At 52.0% G+C, this 21,504-nt stretch overlaps 1 protein-coding gene across 1 annotated transcript; it reads right to left on the bottom strand.

Annotated features, from left to right (window-relative positions):
* Positions 1–15,965: 15,965 nt before the first annotated feature.
* Positions 15,966–19,561, bottom strand: LOC103020620 (spondin-2). The gene is made up of 6 exons (XM_057546593.1): positions 19,326–19,561; positions 18,678–18,903; positions 18,102–18,325; positions 17,831–18,022; positions 17,549–17,720; positions 15,966–16,377 (listed from the first exon to the last, which is right to left on the bottom strand). The coding sequence occupies exons 2-6, from the start codon at positions 18,898–18,900 to the stop codon at positions 16,193–16,195; spliced, it is 996 nt and encodes a 331-aa protein (XP_057402576.1). The 5' UTR covers positions 18,901–18,903; positions 19,326–19,561; the 3' UTR covers positions 15,966–16,192.
* Between the last annotated feature and the right edge of the window lie 1,943 nt (positions 19,562–21,504).

Here is a 21,504-nt window from a genome sequence, read left to right as displayed (position 1 = left end):
AGAGGGATTCCAGGCTCTCCTCTGCTTCTCAGGAATTTCCTTCCTTTCAGGGAGGGGTTGGAGCCAGAATCAGGGCCACACCTGCTTCCCTGGTACCTTCGGACAGACCCTGGGAGGCCGAGTTGACAGGTTGGAAACAGAGTCCAAGAGGCTGGGAGAAAGCGGGACGCACGCCTGCAGCTGGTCGGGGCTGCCAGGTGCTCCAGGCAGGTGCTGCCTCCAGCTCATGGATAAGGGGACGAGGCTGAAAGTCACCCAGCTGCTGGCGATGACGGCGATGGCCGGCACACCTCTGTCCTCCTGCGGTGCCCTGTGCGGCCTCTGCCTGGGGAAGGCGGCCGCCTACTTTTAGTCCCGAGGAGCAAAAACACACTTTTAGGTAGATTTGACTAAATGACTGGCTCTGAGCTCATCTCTCTTGGACGTTCGAGATGGTGTGTTTCATCAGACTTCATAGGAACTCAGAGATGTGAAGAGAAAAGGCATAGCTGCCGTGTACTCTTCCTGGACTTGGGCCACCAGGCATGGTCTCAGGTCCCCACAGATCCACAGAAATTTTAACATTTTTGTTTTTCCATTTTAATGGTGATCTAAACATTAAATATAGCATATTCTGGATTGACACTTCTTAACCAGGCAGGGTTTGACACATGCATTTATGATCAAGTATCACTAAGTGAAAGTCAGGGATTTGACAGGCAGCGAAGGTTTAGTGATGGTTCAGTGAGACAGGGAGTGGAAACAGAGTTATTCGGGGTGCAGGCAGCCTAAGCGTGCAGAGCCCACAGCGGTCGGGAATGTATTCACGCTCAGAGCGGATGGACTGAGCTAAGGTCCTGGCTGTAGACTTAGGGGCTTGCAACACACAGGGAACAAAAAGCAGAGAGTAAATGTGCAATGAAATTTTTTATAAAAAGGACCTTTAAAGGAAATGTTTAAGAATTGTATCGAGGGTATGCTATTATAGTATTTGGCACATGTAAGTAGTGGGCTGATGATTAAATCAGCCTCTGGAAGCTGAAGTTCAGAAGACACACTGACTTCTGCTGTTTTGTCTTGTGTTACTGGACCAGTCTAGAGACCTCACTTATCTTTTGAGAATTCAACCACGATTAGCATGATTAACGGCATCAGAGATTGTTTTACTTAAGGTAACCTGACAACTGGAAAAACAAATCAAGCTTGGATCCTGTGGTCTTGTGTTTGGGTTTCCTGTTTTACGAATTATGCAATTCCCTCTTAAGGCTGTTTTCAAGCCAGTTCTGCGTAATTTGCTAACGTGTCTCAAGAGAAAAGCGCACAGCATGAAGCTCTCTGCCAAAGAGCATACACAGCAAGAGGTTAGCATGTCCAATAAAGATGTTAGAAACAAAAGAGGTTAGCACGACACCACCGTAAGATGACATCTTGAGTTCAACATTCAACAGAGTTCATCTAACCCACCTGTTATCAAGGTGTCACTTGGAATGTCTTCTATTATGCATTTCTCCTCTCGTTCCCCTACGTGGAAATAAAAAGCAGTTGAAAGTGAAAAACAAAAACTCAAAAGAAATGTTAACATCTGCATTTCTGTTGCTTTTGCCACTTCTGGTTCTACTTCTTTTGAAATGGATCCGTTGCAGCTGATACTGCTTACTGAGTGCTTACATTTCTTTGGATAGCTTTGTAAATTGATTTTTGTGAGAAGTGACATATGGTGGCTACACTTGGGCGGGTGATTGCAGCAGGTCCCAGAGAACAAGATAAAAGACGCCTGAACCCTGGGACCTTGCCAAGTGTGATGACATCAGAATTCCTTTGGATCGGTTCCTTTTAAGGATTTTGAAATGTTCCAGTGGAATGAAAGACAGTGAGGCCAAGGGACAAGCCTTGGAGACCCTGAAGCGCCGCACCCGGCAGAGGCCCAGAGATGGCCTGAGCTGTGCGGGAGTGACCAAACCCAAATGGCCATTCTCTGGTCACTTCCACTGCTTGGCGGGAGGTGGGGGGAGGAGGGAGTGAAGGCTGCTTCGTGGGGGAGAGAAACGCAAGTCTGCCGGGCCTGGGAAGGGGTGAGAGCCGGAGTCTAACGGAGTCCTCACCCCAAACGACTCTCTGAGTCTCCGTTTTCTCTTTAAAAAGAAAACAGTTAAAGTCGTCCAGTGTGATTTATTATTTCTTTCAGCTCTGGCATGCAATGTTTTCTTTTTAAACCTTTTATTTTGAAATATTTATAGACTCACAAAAAGTTGCAGAAATCATACCCATCACCCAGATCCCCGCAGCGGTAACATCTTACATGACCCACGGACTGCACAGCCATCACGGAAACCAGGATTTTGACATCGGCAGAGTGCAGTTAACTTGACTACAGACCTTACATGGATTTCAGCAGCCTTTGCACACACTCATTTTTTTAAAATGTGAGTGTGCTGTCAAAAGAATGCTTCAGCAAGTAATTATGAACACTCTTGAAACAAGTAGAAAAACGGGGGAAATGCAGCATTGCTTTTGGATTAAGAGATTAGGCTCCTATGGCTGGGTTGTTTCACTGACCTGCTTTGTAGCTGTGAGAACGCAGACAGGCCAGCAGACCCCAGGGTTGTCATCTGTAACGCAGGGAGCTAGTGGTAGCACTGACCTCACAGCAATGTGGTTGGGCCTAGGTGAGGCCGGTAGTAGGAGGTCCTAGCTCTGTGCCAGGCACACAGTGGGCCTTCAGTACAAGATGCGCACAGTGGCCTTTCTGGCACTCGGTGGGGCGGCTGCTGGGTGCATTCCGAGTGCGAGGCAGTGGCCACCAGGCACGGGTCCTCTGTCTCTGTCTCCACCTGTGACCGTGCCCCCAGCCCTCCTGGCACTGGAGCCCTCCTTCTCCTTGTCGTCAGGGACCTTGCTCTGTTGGGAGCTTTGGCCTTTCCCTTCCTGTCGACCCGTGTCCTCCATGCCATGTCCCTCCCTGACCACTGGCGTAGTCTGTTTGGGCTGCTACAACCAAACACCACAGACCGCGCAGTGCACAGACAATAGGCGTTTGTTTCTCACGGTTCTGGAGGTTGGTTGGGTTCTGGTGAGGGCCTGCTTCCGGGCTGCAGAGGGCACATTCACACTGTGTCCTCATGTGACAGAATGGGCGAAGGGGCTCTGTGGGGCCTCCTGTGAGGCACTGGTCCCATCCGTGACCTAATCACATCCCAGGGCCGACCTCGTAACACCATCATGTTGGGCGTTAGGGTTCCAGCGTACGAATTTTGATGGGACTCATTTAGACCACAGCAACCACCATGCTTTCCCTTTGAGAAGTGCTACGGTGTGGTGTTCACAGCCTAGACGTGGGCCCGTCTGGAATGCCTTCTCTGCACGTACCTTCTGTGTGACCTCGGACAAGCTCCTGAACGTTCCCTCATCAACTAGTTGGTTACCCTGATGTACAGTCTGCACAGCAGAGGCAGACTGCACGCTTGATTCTTTCCCTGTAATTATCAGCTTCCAAGGTAAGACACCGGTGCCTCAGTCACCTCCTGTGGTGACCAACGGGGCTTCCGTCGTGTATCATCATGACCTCATGAGTTGTTACATATTTAATGCTTTCCCGATATATTGCCATCGTTATTCTTCTGGATGCTCAGATGACCCCACATTTGGCCACTGGCAGTCCCTTCAGTTTGGCTCCTATGTCCTTTTCTTGTGTGTGTGGTAAATTACACATAACAAAATTTACTTTCTTAACCAATATTAAGTGTACAGTTCAGTGGTATTAAATACATTTACACTGTTGTGAAACCATCACCACTTTGCATTTCCATAATCCTTTTCATTTCATGAAGCTGAAGCCTATTAAACAGTAACTCTCCTTTCCCCACTCTGCCCAACCCCTAGCAACCACTCTTCTACTTTCTGTCTCTATGATTCTGACTGCTATGAGTAGCTCAGATAAGTGGAATCATGCTGTGTTTGTCTTTTTGTGACTGGTTTATTTCACTTAGCATGATGCCCTTGAGGTTCATCCATGTTGTAGCATATTGCAGAATTTCTTTCCTTCTTAAGCCGTTTTATGGATGTAGCACATTTTGTTAATCCATTCATGCATCAGTAGACACTTGGGTTGCTTCCACATCTTAGCTGTTGTGAATCATGTTGCTATGAACATGGGTGTACAGATATCTCTTTGAGGCTGCTTTGAATTCTTTTGGGTATATACCCAGAAGTGGAATTGCTGGATCATAGGGTAGTTCTACTCTTAACATTTCGAGGAACTGCCATACTGTTCTCCACAGTGGCTGTACCATTTTACATTCCTGCCAACAATGCACAAAGGTCCCAACTTCTCTACATCCTGGCCAACGCTCATTTTTTTCTGTTTTTTGATAGTAGCTCTCCTATTGGGTGTGAAGTGGTATCTCATTGCAGTTTTGGTTTGCATCTCCCTAATAATTAGTTATGTTGAGTATCTTTTCATGTGCTTATCGTCCATTTGATATCTTCTTTGTAGAAATGTCTATTCAAGTCATTTACCCATTTTTGAATCGTATTGTTGAGTTTTAGGAGTTCTCTATATATTCAGGATATTAATCCCTTATCAGATATATGGTTTTTTATTCTGTTGCTAGTGTCTTTTGATGCATAAAATTTTAAAATTTTCATGAAGTTCAATTTGTCTATTTTTTGTTGTTGTTGCCTCTGCCTTTGGTATCATATTCAAGAGATCATTGCCAAATCCAATGTCATGAAGCTTTTCTACTATGTTTTCATCTAAGAGTTTTATTGTTTTAGGTCTTATATTTAGATTCTTGATACATTTTGAGTTAATTTTTGTATATGGTATAGATAAGGGTCCAACATCATTCTTTTACATATGGAGATCCAATTTTCTCAGAATCATTTGTTGAAAAGACTGTCCTTTCCCCTTGAATGGTCTTGGCACCCTTGTCAAAATCATTTCACCATATATGCGAGAGTTTATTTTGGGGCCCTCTATTCTATTCCATTGGTCTATATCCCTGCCTTTATGCCAATACCAAATTATTTTGATTACTGTAGCTTTGTAGTAAGTTTTGAAATCCCGAAGTTTAAGTCCTCCAGTTTTGGTCTTCTTTTTCAAGATTGTTTGGACTATTTGAGTTTCCTTGAGATTCCATATGAATTTTAGGATGGGTTTTTCTATTTCTGAAAAAACATCATTGAGATTTTGATAGGGATTGCATTGATTCTTTAGATTGCTTTGGGTAGTTTTGGCATTCTCACAACTTTAAGTCTTTCAATCCATGAACATAGAATGTGTTTCCATTTATTTATGTCTTCTTTAATTTCTTTTGGCAATATTTTATAGTTTTCACTGTACAAGTCTTTCACCTCCTTGGTTAAATTGATTCCTAAGTATTTTCTTCTTTTTGAGGCTGCTATAAATGTAATTGTTTTTGTAAGTTTCTTTTCAGACTTTTCATTGTTCATGAATAGAAATGCAACTGATTTTTGTGTGTTGACTTTGTGCCCTGGTACTTTGCTGAATTCATTTATTAGGTCTGACAGATTTTTGGTGGGATCTTTAGGATTTCTTACATTTAAGAACATATGCAAACAGAGATAATTTTACTTCTTCCTTTTCAATTTAGTTGCCTTTTATTTCTTTTTCTTATCTAATTGCTCTGGCTGGAACTTCCAGTACTATGTTGAACAGAAGTGATGAAAGTGGGCATCCTTGCTTTGTTCCTGATCTTAGAGGAAATGCTTTTTTCTTTCACCATTGAGTATGATGCTTTTGGTGAGTTTTTCATAAATGACTTATTATGTTGAGGTAATTTCCTTCTATTTCCAGTTTTTTGAATGTTTTTATCATGAAATTTTGTCAGATGCTTTTCTGCATCAATTTGAAATTTGTCAAATGGTTTTTCTCTATCACTTGAGATGATCATGTGTTGTTTTTTTTTTGCCTTCATTCTATTGATGTGTCATAATATTCAATACATTGATTGATTTCCATATGTTGACTCATCCTTGCATTCCAGGAATAAATCCCACTTTGTTGTGGTGTGTAATCCTTTTAATATGCTGCTGAATTCAGTTTGCAAATATTTTATTGACGGTTTTTGCATCGGTGTTCATAAAGGATATTGGTCTGTAGTTTTCTTGTAGTGTCTTTGTTTGGCTTTGGATCAGGGTAATAATGGCCTCAAAGAATGAGTTAGGAAGTGTCCACTCCTCTTAAATTTTTTTGGTAAGTTTGAGAAGGATTGGTATTAGTTCCTCATTAAATGTTTGGTAGAATTCACCAGTGAAGCCATCAGGTCCAGTTTCTTTGTCAAGAGATTTGTTATTATTATTACAACTGATTCAATCTCCTTATTAGTTATAGTTTTATTCAGATTTTCTATTTCTCCATGATCCAGTCCTGGTAGGTTTTGTATTTCCAGGAATTTGTCCATTTCAGCTAAATTATCTAATTTATTGGTGTACAGTTATTCATAGTATTCTTGTAATCCTTTTTATTCTGTAGTATTGATTTTAATGTTCCTACTTTCATTTCTGATTTAGTAAGTTGAGTCTTCTCTCTTCTTTTCTTAGTCCATATAGATAAAGGTTTGTCAATTTTGATATTTTCAAAGAACAAGCTTTTGGTTTCATTGATTTTTCTCTGTTGCTTTTCTATTCTGTATTTTGTTTATCTCTACTCTAATCTTTATTATTTCCTTCCTTCTGCTAGCTTTGGGTGTAGTTTTTTCTTCTTCTTCTAGTTCCTTAGATTGTAAAGGTAGATTGATGACTTGAGATCTTTCCTGTTTTTTAATGTGTTTATAGCTATAACCCCCACCCCCACCCCCCTAGCACTATTTTCACTGCATCCCATACGTTTGGTATGTTGTGTTTTTGTTTTCATTCCTTTCTAAGTATTTTCTAATTTCCTTGTGATTTCCTCTTTAATCCATCGGTTTAAGAGTGTGTTGTTTAATTTCCACAAAGTTGTGAATGTTCCAGTTTTACTTCTGCTGTTGATTTCTAACTTCATCCTGTTGTGGTTGGAGAAGATATTTTATATGATATCACCTTTTAAAATCCATTGAGACTTAATATGTGGCCTAACATATGGTCTATCCTATAAAGTGTCCCATGTGCGCTTGAGAAGATTGTGTATACTGTTGTTATTGGGTAGAGTGGTCTGTGCGTGTCTGTTAGATCTAGTTGGTTTATGGTGATGGTTAAGTCCTCTGTTTCCTTACTTCTCTTCTGTCTGGTTGTTCTATCCATTATTGTGAGTGGGGTATTGAAGTCTCCAACTATTATTGTAAAACTGTCTATTTCTCCCTTCAATTTTGTCAGTTTTTTCTTCATATATTTTGATATTCTGTCATTAGGTGTGTAAATGTTTATAATTGTTATATTTTCCTTTTTTTATTCTTTTTTTTTTTTAAAGATTTTTTGGCTGCACCACGTGGCATGCGGATTCTAAGTTCCCTGACCAGGGATTGAACCCTTGCCCCCTGCAGTGGAAGCACAGGGTTTTAACCACTGGACCACCAGGGAAGTCCCTATATTTTCTTGTTGTATTGAAAATTTTATTAATATATAATGTCCTTCTGGGGCTTCCCTGGTGGCGCAGTGGTTGGGAGTCTGCCTGCTAATGCAGGGGACACGGGTTCGAGCCCTGGCCTGGGAAGATCCCACATGCCGCGGAGCGGCTGGGCCCGTGAGCCACAACTGCTGAGCCTGCGCGTCTGGAGCCTGTGCTCCGCAACGAGAGAGGCCGCGACGGTGAGAGGCCCGCGCATCGCGATGAAGAGTGGCCCCCGCTTGCCACAACTGGAGAAAGCCCTCGCACAGAAACGAAGACCCAACACAGCCAAAATCAATCAATCAATCAATCAATCAAAACATACGCATCTGATTCAAGATCCTCATTAAAAAAAAATATATATATATATATATATATATATAATGTCCTTCTTAGTTTCTTACAACTATTTTTGATTTAAATTTTGTTTTACATGATATTAGTATAGCCACCCCTGCTCTCTTTAGGATTTAAATATAATCTCTGTGATAACCACAAAGAAGATAGATATAAAGTACACAAAAAAAGAAATGAGAAAGGAATGTAAATACTCCTCAACAGAAAAATCAACTAAACACACAGAAAAGACAGTAATGCAGGAAATCAGGAAGGAATGTCTTTTGCAAGGAATGTCTTTTTCCATCCTTTCAGTTTCACTCTATTTGTGTCTTTGGATTTAAAGTGGGTCTCTTGCAGACAGCATAAAGTTGGATCATGTGTTTTTATCCATTCTGCCAATCTACGTCTTTCGATGAGAAAAATTAATTCATTTAAATGTAAAGTAATTACTGATAGGGAGGGACTACTGTCATTTTGCTGTTTGTTTTCTATATGCCTTAGAGGTTTTTTTTGGCCCTGGTTTCCTGCATTACTGTCTTTTTTGTGTGTTTAGTTGATTTTTCTGTAGAGGAATGTTTACATTCCTTTCTCATTTCTTTTTGTGTGTATTTTATATCTATTTTCTTTGTGGTTATCACAGGGATTACATTTAAATCCTAAAGTTATAACACTCTAATTTGAATTTATACCAGCTTAACTTCAAAAATATACAAAAACTCTGCTCCTTTACAGCACTCTTCCCATCCCTTTCAGTTTTTGATGTCACAAAATTACATTTTGAAATTTTATTTTTATTATTATTTTTTTTGGCCATGCCATGCGGCATGCGGGATCTAAGTTCCCTGACCAGGGATCAAACCTGTGCCCCCTGCAGAGTCTTAACCACTGGACTGCCAGGGTAGTCCCACAAAATTACACTTTTATGCATTGTATGCCCCAAAACATAAACTCATAATTATTTTAAATGCACTAGTCTCTTATTGCTATTATGTAGAAAACAAGATTTGTTGTTACAAACCAAAGTTATAGTATTACTAGATTTTACACTAATAATTTTTTTCTTTAAATGTATTAGTCTCTTAAATCATGTAGAAAATGAAATTGCAGTTGCAAACCATTGTTATAATAATACTAGCTTTTATAATTGCTCATGTATTTACCTTTCCTGGGATCTTTATTTCTCCATACAGCTTTGATGTCCTTTCATTTCACCTGAAGGATATTTCTTGCAGGGCAGGTCTAGTGGTCATGAACCCCCTCAGCTTTTGTTTTTCTGGGAATGTCTTTATTTCTCCCTCAGTTTTGAAAGACAGTTTTGCCAGATATTGGATTCTTGGTTAATAGCTTTTTTTTTTCTTTTGGCACTTTTAATACATTGGTCTTCTGGCCCCCAAAGTCACTGAGAGCAAGTCCAATGACAGTCTTATTAAGGATCCCTTGTATGTGACAGTTTGCTTCTCTTGCTGCTCTCAAGATTCTTTGTCTTTTGAAAGTTTGATTATAATATGTATTAGTGGGGGTCTCTTTGAGTTCATTTTACTTGGAATTCATTGAGCTTTTTGGATTTTTGTATTGATGTCTTTTATCAAATTTCAGAGGTTTTCAGCCATTATTTGTTCAGATATTCTCTCTGCCCTTTCCTTTCTCTTCTCCTTCTGGGACTCCCAAGTGTGTATACTGCTCTGCTTGATGGTGTCCCGCACATCCCTTAGGCTCTGTTCACTCTTCTTTCATCTTTTTCATTCTGTTTTTCAAACTTGATAATTTCCATTATCTTAGCTTTAAGTTTACTGATTCTTCTACCTGCTAAAATCTGCCTTTGAATCCCTCTGGTGGATTTTAAATTTCAGTTATTATGCTTTTCAGCTCCAGAATTTCTTTTTGGTTTCTTTATGGGTTTTCCATCTCTTTATTGGTTTTTCCATTTTGATTACACATTGTTTTCTTGATTTTCTCCATATCTTCCTTTACTTCTTTGAACATCTTTAAGACAGTTGTTTTAAAGTCTTTGTCCAGTGTGTTTGCCGTTAGATCTTTTTTCAGGAACAATTTCTGTTGATTTATTTTTTTTCCTTTGTGTAGGCCATACTTTTCCTATTTATTTGTATGCCTTGTGATTATTTTTTTTTGTTGAACACTGGACAGTTGGATCTAATAATGTGGTAATTCTGGAAATCAGATTCTCCCCCTTCCCCAGAGTTTGCTGTTTGGTGTTATTGTTGTTGTTCGTAGTTGTAGGCTGTCTCTGTGCTGAGGACCAGCCTAAGGTGTAAACCTAAGGTCTTCTCAGGTCATTTCTGGGCATGCATGGTCAGTTTCTATCAATAATTTTCCCTGCATTTGCAGTTGTTTTTTAATGTCCTTGTCTTTAATGTTTGGTTCCCAAAAGGGAGAAAAAGTAAAAAATGAAGGGGTGGGGAAGGTTGCCAACCCTTTAAGTCCTCTGGAAGTCACTTCAGCTCGAGGGGGAAGGTCTTGCAATAATGGGGGAGGTGCAACAACAGTGGCCGCCGGCTTGTTCATCTGCACCTCTGTGATCAGAAGCAGCAATCAGTGATCAGAGCAGAGGCCCCCGATATCTGTACAGGGTCTTTTTTGCCCCACCGGTTCCTGCAAGCTGTGGGCAGGCTGCTCCAGAAACAGGTGCATGGCCTCCTGGCCTCGGGCCTCCTGGCTGGGGGAGGGGGGGTGGGTAGCTTCTAGGTGCTAAGAGCTGAAATTGACCGAAATGAACTGCAGTTTACCATCCAAGGCTTCCCCTGGAAGCCATCAGCAGACTCCAGAGTTCCCAGATGGTTACATCAGAGGGTTCTGCCCCTGCAGTTGTTGTCTGGGTGGGAGATGGGGTCTCACCTCACAGGTGCCTCCTATTCTGCCATCTTCCCTGTCTCTTGGTTCCTGTGTCCGTTGGACAGAATAGCACTGGTTCTTAAATACGAAAGCATATGGTCTAAAAGGTGTTTTTTATTTTAGCCAGTTCTGTAACTTTTGTACTGTTTTTTCTTTAAATATTATCTCTTCTCCATTATCCCTATTATATCCTTCAGAGTGTTTAACTTAAAACATTTTATAACTTTATATCCCATATCTTTTTGAATATTTCCATCTCTTTGTCTCTATGTGCTGCATTCTGGGTGATATATCTTCCAGTTCACTAATTCTTTCTCCAGCTATGCCTAGCTCAGCTCTTCAACCCACTGAGGACTTGTTATTCCACACAGTTTTTCCTTTCCAGATTTATCTGTTTGTTTCTAATTATCCCGTGTTAATTGGTCATTTTTTGTTGTCATTGTTCTATATTTTATTTCTGACAATTTCATTATCTGTGATCTTGGGTCTTTTTCTGCTGACCTTCAATTTTAGTGACTTATTTTCTCATTTAATTGGTGATTTTTGTGTTTCACTCACTGCTTGGTTTTGATTGGTGGGAGTTGGGAAAGCTTTCTACAGAGAGATTAATTTCTGCTCTTCCCTTATTCAAGGGGCTGCTGCTGACCTTGAGGGCTGAACTTGGTGCAGGACACTGGGTGTCTTCCCCATCCTGCCGCTGACCTAAGCTCAGCCGCAGCCCTCAGGGAGCCCTCACCCCGCCGCTCATGCGCTTACTTAATGTGGCTTAACCCCGGCTCCTCTTTGCTCCAGGCCCCGTTCAGTTTTTTGTTTGCTTATTTGTAGAAGTGGACGAGGAGGTGACAGTTCTCTCCTACCTCTTATGAAAAGGGCAGTGTCTCAAGTGGTGTTTCCATCCAGAGTGCGGGGTCTAGTTGTACAGTGGTGGTGGAAGAAGTCTCCTCAGGGTGTATGAGCAGACCTAGCACCCAAGGCAAGCATCTGGGTTATGCCATCTAAACAGTGGGGTTTGGGTGGGAATAGAGTTAGATGTGAGTTTTCAGCCCACCATCTCTGCCAGGAAGACCCCTCCTGTCACTCAATGTCCTACCCTCTGCCTTCCTCCCCCCAGTGCCACCAACTGCTCACCCCATCCCCGTTACCTGCTTGCTTTCTCATGATCTCCCCTTCCTCTCCAGCAGTGGACATTCTGACCACTTCTGCCTCCTTTGCAGTGGGCTGGCTGTGTGTCCGGCCACCCACGGGGCCCAGCCAGCAGCCCCCTGAAATCCCAGCAGACGCATTTCTAGCCCATGTGAGGGGCCTTCCGGCATTAGCATAGATGCTGGGGTCACTTTGCTTGGCCCAGTGTCCCTCATCTATTTGACGTGTGATGCACTGCAGAACCCATAGGAGCCTCAGGAGGGAGCCTGTCCGCACTGGTCCCCCCATCCCCGGGCCGACCCAGCCAGGCCAAGACCTTCCTGAACTTAATGCTCCGAGGTAGGATGGGCCGACGTAGCCGACTGGGGGACATACTGTTAGTCTCCAGTCTGTGAGTACCGTTGTTGCCTTTACATCAAAGTCAGCCTGGAATTCATTAACTTCCAACCACTTCCACGATATCCTTGCGGCCCAAACCTCCCTCTTCTCTGGGTTAGTGCAGTGGCCCCTAACTCTCTCTTTTTCTGCCTTTGCCCCCCTACACTCTGCTCTCCAAATGACCAGACGACCATCTATAACATGCACTGATGAGTGATTTCTCTACTCAAAGCCCTCCTGTGACGTCCCATCCACTCTTCACCTCACCAGGAGCAGAAGCTCACAGCCCGCCTGCCCCAGCCTCCTGCCAGGCTACCCCCGCTCTCTGTGCCGGCCACACAGGCCCCCTGGCTGTGTCCTCTGCCTCTCGATGTTCCTCTGCCCAGACACTCATTGCCGTATCTCTGCAAGGCTTTCCCTCCCTCCTTCAGAGCTCTGCTTGGAGAGGCTTGTCAGGAGGGTGTCCCCAGCCACCTTCCTGAAAGAGCGTCTTGTACCATCAGCACCGCCACCTGCATCACCACCAGCACTACCACCATCAACATCACCTCCGCCACCAGCACCAACACCATCACCACCACCATTAACACCAACAGCACCAGCACCACCAGCACCAGCACCACCACCAACACCACCATCACCAGCACCATCAACACCAACATCATCACCAGCGCCACCAGCACCAGCAGCCCCACACCCACATCACCAGCCCCACCAGCCCCACACCCACATCACCAGCCCCACCAGCCCCACACCCACATCACCAGCACCACCAGCAGCAGCCCCACCAGCCCCACACCCGCATCACCAGCACCAGCAGCCCCACACCCGCATCACCAGCACCAGCAGCCCCACACCCGCATCACCAGCCCCACACCCACATCACCAGCACCAGCAGCCCCACACCCGCATCACCAGCCCCACCAGCCCCACACCCGCATCACCAGCACCAGCAGCCCCACACCCGCATCACCAGCCCCACCAGCCCCACACCCGCATCACCAGCACCAGCAGCCCCACACCCGCATCACCAGCCCCACCAGCCCCACACCCGCATCACCAGCATCACCCGCATCACCCGCATCACCAGCAGCAGCAGCCCCACACCCGCATCACCAGCATCACCCGCATCACCAGCACCAGCAGCAGCGCCGCAGCCCCTCTTCCTCAGAGCCTGAGCATCTCCTAGCGCACGATTCCTTTCCAGCTTTGCTTTCATCACGTGCTTCCTTCGCATCTCGTTCCTGAACACACCAAACTTGTTTCTGAGTCCGCTCTAAGCCCTGGGCTCTCTCCAGGTGCCGTCCTCCGAGTGCTGGCCCGGGAGACTTCTGCAAAGGCACCTCGCTGTTGACTTGTGCTCCCACATGGGCAGTAGATGTTCTGGCCCCAAAGACGACACTCCCCTCCCCCCAAGGCCCCACCCAAGCCTGTGCTCCAGAAGGAGGGGGAGGTGGACACGGGTGTCCCAGGGGTGCCCCCACCGTCTTTCCCCAGCCTTTCAGTGTTCTCACAGGATGTCCCCTGTCCTGTAAAGGGCACATGGTTTGTGAGTCCAGCCTACAGTCTCTCATTTGACTAGAGCGTTTAGCCCATTGATTCAGGTTTAAATCTGTAATTGTGTTACATGCTCGGTTCAGTGGTACACTTGAGTTTTGAGCTCAGGTGTGGATGACACAGTCAGCCTGCTTCACTGCATCTCACACGTGATCATCCCAACGTCAATGGCTTTGTGGTCTGATTTTGGAGCTTGATGTCTCCTCCAATTTAGGGGTGTCATTTTCCCGTGTTCGGTGGGTTTGATTTGAGTTCATGTCAAGGTGGGGATTTTGAGTCCAGAGTCCACTGTGGGGTCTGCAGGGAGCACCTATGCTTATTTCTTCTCGGTGCCTCAGGATGTTAATTGGGGGTTTCAGACCTTTGCTGTGGTCTCAGACCGCAAGCCCCGGCGAGCGTCGGGGTGCGTTCGGGAATCGTGTTCTCTGTGCAGAGCCCCGTGCCGGAGGCTGTGCTCTCACAGGGCCGGCTGTGTACTGGCTCCCATTTTGGGGCTGCCGCTGCGAGCGCCTCAGACACCAGGCAGAGGGTTCAGAGGTCAGAGGGGCTGCTCAGGGTGGAGTCTGGCTCCTGCACCACTGCTCGCCGGTGGCCGCCCTCTGCAAAACAAGGCCATCTCCTCTGTCTGGTACTCAGTGTCAGGACTCCTGCCAAATAGACGAAGCAAATCAAGCTTCTCAATCACTCGAAGTCACCCTGCCCCTGCCCTGCACCCCAGGGCCGCTTGCTGGGTGCCTGCGGGGCAGCTGCTGCCCGGGGGCAGGAACGTCTGTGCCCCTGGACTCCCAGGAATCTGGCCCGGGTGGCGCTCCAGTGACGTGCAGGGAGCTAGCGATGCAGGATGCGGGTGCGGCGCCTGGTGGGGTGCGGGCTGGCACCCCCATTGGGGAGTGCTGTGCCCGAAGACCCTGTGCCCATAAGTCCACGGAGCACGTCTGCTGGGATCCTCGGGCACACGAGTCTCCTCCTAGCACACGTGCCGTCTGCCGAGCAGGGCTTCCTCTGGGCTTCCAGCCCCTGACTGGGGGCGGCTGCTTTCACTCCTTCCTTCCTGAGGTCAAGGGTCAAGGTGACCGTGGGGGATAGAAATCTGTTGTGGAGAGGATGGGTGGGGGGGTCCGAGGTCGAGCTCGTGGGGAGGGGCGTCAGGGAGGAGAGGGGCGCCATCAGAGGACACAGAGAGGCCAGTGGGGGGATGGGGCGGGGGCCTGGGGGTCAAGGGCACATGCGGGGCAAGGAACAGGAGCAAAGTCACGGGCCCTCAGGTGCAGGGATGGGCAGACAGGGCCCTGGACAGCAGGGAGAGGGGGGCGGCTGTGAGGAGGGGTAGGCGCTGGCGGGCAGCGCGAGAGCCCTTTCCAGGCGTGTCTGCAACCCGGCGGGGGCGGGCACGAGAGAACCGTGTCCTTGGGTGGAAGGAGGAGCACGTCTGCTGGTGCAGAGGGATGAGGGGCACAGAGGGGAGACTGGTGATGGAGACCCCACGGCAGGTGCGCAGAGCTGGGGGGCGGGCCTGAGCCAGCCGCTTGGACGGGACACGGAGGGTCACCTGTGCTGACTCGAGGGAGGACCGAGGCTGTGGGGAGCCCGGAGGGCCGCCCAGAGCGACCTTCAGGTGGACGAGGTGACCCTAAGGGGATGGAGAGGGTGGGTGAGTGGGTCTCCACATGGGAGAGAAAGGGTCCGAGAATCGGCAGGAGCAGGCTGAGGCGGGCAGAGGGCGTGGCGCTGGGCGGTGGGCGGCCGTGGGGTCTGATTCTAGGGAGGCCAAGCAGGAGAAAGAGTGGTCTGGGGGCGTCAAGGGAGCAGGCAGTCCCCTGAGGGACCAGCCGGGATCCACGCCAGCAGGACGAGGTCGTGAACCCCGACCTCAGACAAGGGTTAGGGCAGGTCAAGAGTGAGGTCTCAGGGCCCCCCTGCGAGGTCAGGGGCCTCGATGGTCAGAGGCCTGGGGGAGGTACTGCTGGTCCTCTGAGTACCCCGTGTGCCGTGTGTACCGCGTGTGTGCCGTGTGTGTGCCGCGCGTGTGTGTGTGTGCCGCGTGTGTGTGTGCCGCGGTCCACCGGCTCCTCCCCGCAGGGTGACACCTGCTCCTCAGGGAAGTCTGGTGGCCCATCTGCTGACCCCGCCTTCACCCGGCGCCCGCCCAGGACACACAGACCACAGCACCGGGTGTCAGGAGACGCTGATCTTTATTCAAGAGCTGGGATGGGAACGCGACGAGGCAGGTGTTGGTCTCGCGCCGGTGACCCGGCGGCCCCGGGCGGCTGCCTGGCGACCAGGTCTGAGGTATTTCACGGCCTGGGTGCGGCTCTCGTGCAGCGCGGCCGCCGGGCCGGGGGCCAGTTTCTGCGCGGAGGTCGCCGGCGGCGGGGCTCAGGGGGCTCGGCGGCCCCGGCGTCAGACGCAGTTGTCGGGGACGCACGGGGCCTCCTCCTCCAGCGCCGGGCAGGGCGCCCCGTGGTTGGCGGGCCGCGCACGGACGTAGCGCGTCCTGCTCTTGGCCCCGGGCTGCCCGCACGGGCCTGCGCACAGCCCCCAGGACGACCACAGCGACACCTCGCAGTCCAGCGGCGTCTCCGGAGCTGGGGGCGCAAGGAGGACGGTGAGCGGGGCGGGGCTGCGGGAGAGGAAGGGGGTCCTCGCCCGAGACCGCTTCCGAACTTGGCCAGGAAACTCCTGATTTTATTAGCGCGCTTTCCAGTGGCCTCCAGGGCGACGCCGCCAAGCACACCTCCGAAAAGCCACCCCCGAGCGACTGGGTGAAGGTTTCCGCCCTGCGAGCCCGATGCCGGCTGGACCCCCGCTCTCCGGGGTGGGGAGGGGAGGGCGTGGGGCGGGGGGAGAGCGGAGATCCTGTCGTGAAGCGTTCTCTGACGCGGGCACAGACCGGCAGGGTCTCCACCGCCTGCTCTGCTGTTCCAGGCGCCGACCCTTCGGCAAGCTGGCCACACTGGGGGCGCGGCCCCCTCGCTCGCCCGGCACCGGCGCACCGCTCGCCCCGCCCCCGCGGGCAGCGCCGCCGCCACCGACCCGCTGCCGGGAGGGCACACAGGGGTCAGCGGGGACACCGGGCGGGGCCTGGGGCCTCTCCGACTCACTTCTGGACTGTAGAAGTGTGAAAGGCTTTCAGCTGAAAATGCTGGGCAAGAGTTAACTCTTCAGTTTGGAGTTGAATGAACCAAATCCCAAATCTCTCAGAACCAGCGTCCCCAATCAAATGCTCCCATCCTGCTTTTGAAGTCGCTCAGAGACGCGGGTTCACGCAGCCCCGACGGCGCTGCCCCGCCCTCTGAGCACCAGCGGCCTCTCCCGGTTTGACCCGTCCTCACACCCCACGCGGCCGCCCAACCCAGCTCTGTGGCCAGGCGACGGGCGCTCTGCGTGGGGCGGGCCGGCGGTGCAGGGCTCAGCCCCGGACCATGGCCCCTGGGGGCGGGGCGCACGCGGGGCGGGGTTGCCTCTGTGAAGGCAGCGGGTGTCACCTCACAGGCGTTCCCTCTGGGGCGGGCACTGACTTTCGAGGGTTATTCTAAGGGTGAGAGGGAAGAGCTGGAGCGGGAGCTCGGGACCAGGTGACGTCTGAGCAAGTCCCCGACTGACATCCAAACCCTAGTGCTGCTTCTACTACGACGCAGCCAGCGGTGCATGTCGCGGCTGCCCGCCAGCCCGAGCGCCTGCAACCCAAGATCACGCGTGTGAAGCGGGGGTGGGGGGTGGCCGTGGGCGCTACGGAGGGCTGCGAGCTGGGCTCACCTGGCAGGCTGTCGGCGACCTCGTTGCCCCCGCGCCCCAGGCCCGGGGCGGGCGGGAAGGCCCTGGGGCTGTGCGGGAGCCGCGCCAGGGTCACCGTAGCGATGGGAGGCAAGGACTTAAGCCGCGGGTAGTAGAAGGAGTTCGCGGGGTGGCTGGGAGAGGAGGCTGTGATCTGGAGGAGGGGCCCGGCCCGGAGACGGGTCAGGAAGGGCCAGCCCCGCCCCCAGGCCTCGGCTGTCCTCCCGGGGAGCGCCGCCGCCCAGAGAGCCACCTTCCCCTCACCTCGGTCACCGTGTCCTGCGGGACGGTCGCGAACTTGGGGGATGAGAAGGTGAAGCCGCTGTCGGTCCCGGCGTCGTAAGGGTGGAGGTCCACCGCCACCTGCTCCCTCCAGCGGCCCCCGTCACACAGGTCCAGGCTGTTGACGCCCACGAACCAGTCGGGGCTGGGGACGATGCGGACCACGAAGGACACCTGGGGGCCGAGGGCTCAGCGGCAGCCCCCGCGCCCCCCCTCCTGCCCGCCCGCCCCCCGTCCACGCCGCCCCACTCACGAGCGAGTGCCTGGAGTGGGCCTCAAACTCCGCGGACGTCTGCCCGGTGCCGCTGGGCACGGCCGGGCCCGAGAACACGCCGTGCACGCTCTGCAGCTTCTCCCCGGCAGCTTGCATCTCCCGCATCAGCGCCCAGGCCTCGCCGCGCTCCGCGAAGTCCCTCAGCCCGTTGCTCACGTACTGGCCCTTCTTCCACAGGCTGTAGTCGGGGCTGTGTGCTGCCCCTGGGCCCCGCCCGCCCTGTGAGCACCACGCCTGGACGCCGTCCCGCCCCTCGTGGGGCCGGGCGGCATGTCCCACAGCGCCTCACGCTGCCCGGTGCCTCGCTGGTAGGACAGGCAACCGGCCGGCCCTTCCCGTGACCCAGGCCACCCTGCCCCGCCACGTCCCCGAAGCCCAGGGCACTGCTGCGGCACACAGCAGGCACTCAGCCAGTACCTCTTGCACCGAAGTGAACTGGGTGAGGTCCCCTCCACACTGTGAAGTGCGGGGCCGCGGTCGGGTGACCGTCCCCTCCCGAGCATTGGGGGTCACCGCCAGGCCCGCCGGGCACGGGACGGCAGGGGCTGCACTCACCCAGCAGGGATGACCACTGCGCGGGTGGGCGGAACATCGGGTACTGCTTGGGGAAGGATGCCTGGCTCCACTTGCCCGTGAAGGTGATGCTGTACTTGGCGGGGGGCTGGGCCGTGCACATGGGCTCTCCCCCCAGCGGCTGGCCGGCCGAGCAGCCACGTGTGGCCAGGAGGAGCGCCCAGAGGGCTCCACCCCAGGCGGCAGCCGATCTCAGGGTTCCCATCACCTACGAGAAGGGGGGACACATGCTGCGCCGCTGGTGCCCGATGCCCTGCGCACGGCCCCTGGTTCCAGGCCCCCGAGGACGCTGGGCACCTCCCTCCGCGTTCCCCCTCCAGGCTCCGGCTGGGCCTGACCCCATGGCTGGAAAGCCAAGCCGGGTTGGGTTACAGGAGCCCAGGGTGCCTGGCCGGTTACACCTGGCATGGAGCTCACAGCCAGCTCAGCACCCTGCAGCTTTCCCGAGGGACACACCTCTGGCGCTGCCGTCTGAGGGAACCCTGGGAACCAGGAGGGTCGCCGTGCCCCGGACTAGATGGGCCTCCCTCTTGGGGTGCTGCCCCTCTTGGGGTGCTGCGGGTTTCTGGGCGGGGGCAGCGCCAGGAGGCCAGCGCGGCTGCGGGGCCGGGGCCAGCGCACAGTACTCACCCAGCAAGAGCGACCGGAGGCTGTGGGCAGCCGAAGGCCCCAGCAAGAGCCCAGAGCTCCAATTTATGCTGCAGACGGCACCCAGCCGGCCAATGAGGCCCCAGGTCCTCCACCGCGGCCGCCGGAGAGCGAGCGGCAGATGGGACGCGGGGGAGAGGGAGAGAAAGGGACCTCAGTGCTGGAGCTGGCCTGGCCGCCCGCCTGCTCTGACGCCAAGCAGACACTGCTCCAGCGCTGAGGTCACTCCTCCCTCGGGCGCCGGCCACTCGCCGCACCCCTTCCTTTGTCTTTTCCTCCCGCCCACCCCCTTCTCCCCCCAGTTCTCTCCTTTCCCATCAGGGCCTCCCTGGTGTCTCCCCGGAGGGGGTGCCAAAGCCAGCGGCTGGGAAGAGAGCTGGGCCAGGGCCGCCAGCGTGCCCTGCCCTCAGGGCAGGGTGGGACGTGGGGGCCATGGTCAGGCCTGACGTCTGTCCATCTGTCTGTCTGTCCGAGTGCTGGGGACGGGCGGGGAAGCAGGGGCCCTGGGTTCAGCGGACACAGCTGCCTTCTTCCTGCGTACGGAGCTGCATAGAGCAGCCGTGCCGTCCACACCGTGGCCAGGGCATCTAGACCGTCCCCCCGAGGGGAGTCGGAACCATGAGGCCGCCTTCCCCAAGGGCCAGGAGGTGACCCCGGGTCCCCCAACTTCCCTCCATGGGGAAGAGCTCCAAGGATGCCTGGCATACGGAAGAAAATGCCAGCAGATTCTTATCTCTGCTCACTGTCAAGAGAACATTTCCAGAACCCTCAGCACGGGGTCTGGGAGCTGGGAAAGACAAGGACAGTGGGGTGGTCTGGCTTGTAAGAACCGCCCAGGGAGCTTTAAAGCTTAAAAGGAAGCATTCTGATGTTTGAAACCATGTTAATGTTTTACATATTCCAAAAAAAAGAGAGAAAAATAAACAGAATCCACAAGAATAGAATGCAAACAAAAACAAATGATCTAACCTGTATTTCAAGTAAACAACACAACCGCGGGGAATGGCTGCAAACACCGCGTTCAGACTGCGGGTCCTCAGGCTCCAGACAGAGCCCAACGCGGTGGTTCTCAAACACTTTGGTCTCGGGACCCCTTGCACTCTGAAAAGTCACTGAGACCCACAAGGAGCTTCTGTTTGTGTGGGTGACATCCATCGATCTCACCATGTTTGAGATCCTAATGGAAATGCTCGGAATACTTACCAATTCACTTAAAAGTAACAACAAGAAACCTATTGCACATTAACATAAATAGCAATGCTTTATGAGAAACAACTCTTTTTCAAAAAGAAAACCTTTGTGAAAAAAGCGGGGAGTGCAGATCTCTTTCTGTCTGGCTTCCTGGGAGACGTGGGACGGTCACTGCCGCCCCGTGGTCGCTCCGAGGTGCGTGCCGTGCCGTTTGGCATCCTCGCGGAAAGGCCAGCCGTGCAGGGACGCAGCTGGAGCTCGGAAGGCTCGTCATGCGTGGATGCACCACGTGGCCTCGGGGGACGTCCCCACACCCTCGCAAGCGGGTGCAGAACGGGCAGGGGTGTCTTTGCTCACACCCTGTCCTTGGAGAAGTGGCTGATCCGGGTTTGAGGAGAGAAAGTGGGAGGTGGGCCTGGGCCGTTTGGTGCTGGGAAGTGAGGACGTGCTTGGGCAGCCCTGGCCCGCCCTCCAGCGGCCGCGGGTGGCCTCAGGGCTCGCCCCATTTTACAGGAGGCTCCCCTCCTAGCCCCTCACACCCACAGCTCTGCCCTCCCGGGGCCCCACCTCGACGTGCGGCCAGTGGGGACTGAAGGCTGGACCTTCTGTTTGCTCAGGGCTCCCCTGGGAGGGGCCGGGGGGAGGGTGAACAGGGAGGCACTTCCTTTGGTGGTGGAGTGACCCTGAGAGCATGCCTGAGGAGTCCTTGGGACACAGCGGGGCACGGGGTGCCCTGCTCAGAGAGGGGTGCGGAGGCAGGCTTGGGAGCCGGCGGCCTGTGGCCCCTTGGCCTGGGCTGGGTCTCCGGTGGGGCAGCCTGGCCAGTCGGGGGTCAGCTTACACTCTGAGCCCCGGGCGCACTGCAAACCACTCTGACCCTCGGGCTCCTCCGCCAACCAGGATGCGGTGCCCCGTCCCTCACAGGCAGCAGGTGAGGGGGCATCTGAGCAGCACTTGACAGCCCTGCAGA

The sequence above is a fragment of the Balaenoptera acutorostrata genome, chromosome 5 (assembly GCF_949987535.1).
Source record: "Balaenoptera acutorostrata chromosome 5, mBalAcu1.1, whole genome shotgun sequence".
In the NCBI taxonomy this organism is placed as follows: Eukaryota; Metazoa; Chordata; class Mammalia; order Artiodactyla; family Balaenopteridae; genus Balaenoptera; species Balaenoptera acutorostrata.
The sequence above is the reverse complement of the archived record's forward strand: the minus strand, read 5'-3'. Positions and strand labels throughout refer to the sequence as shown.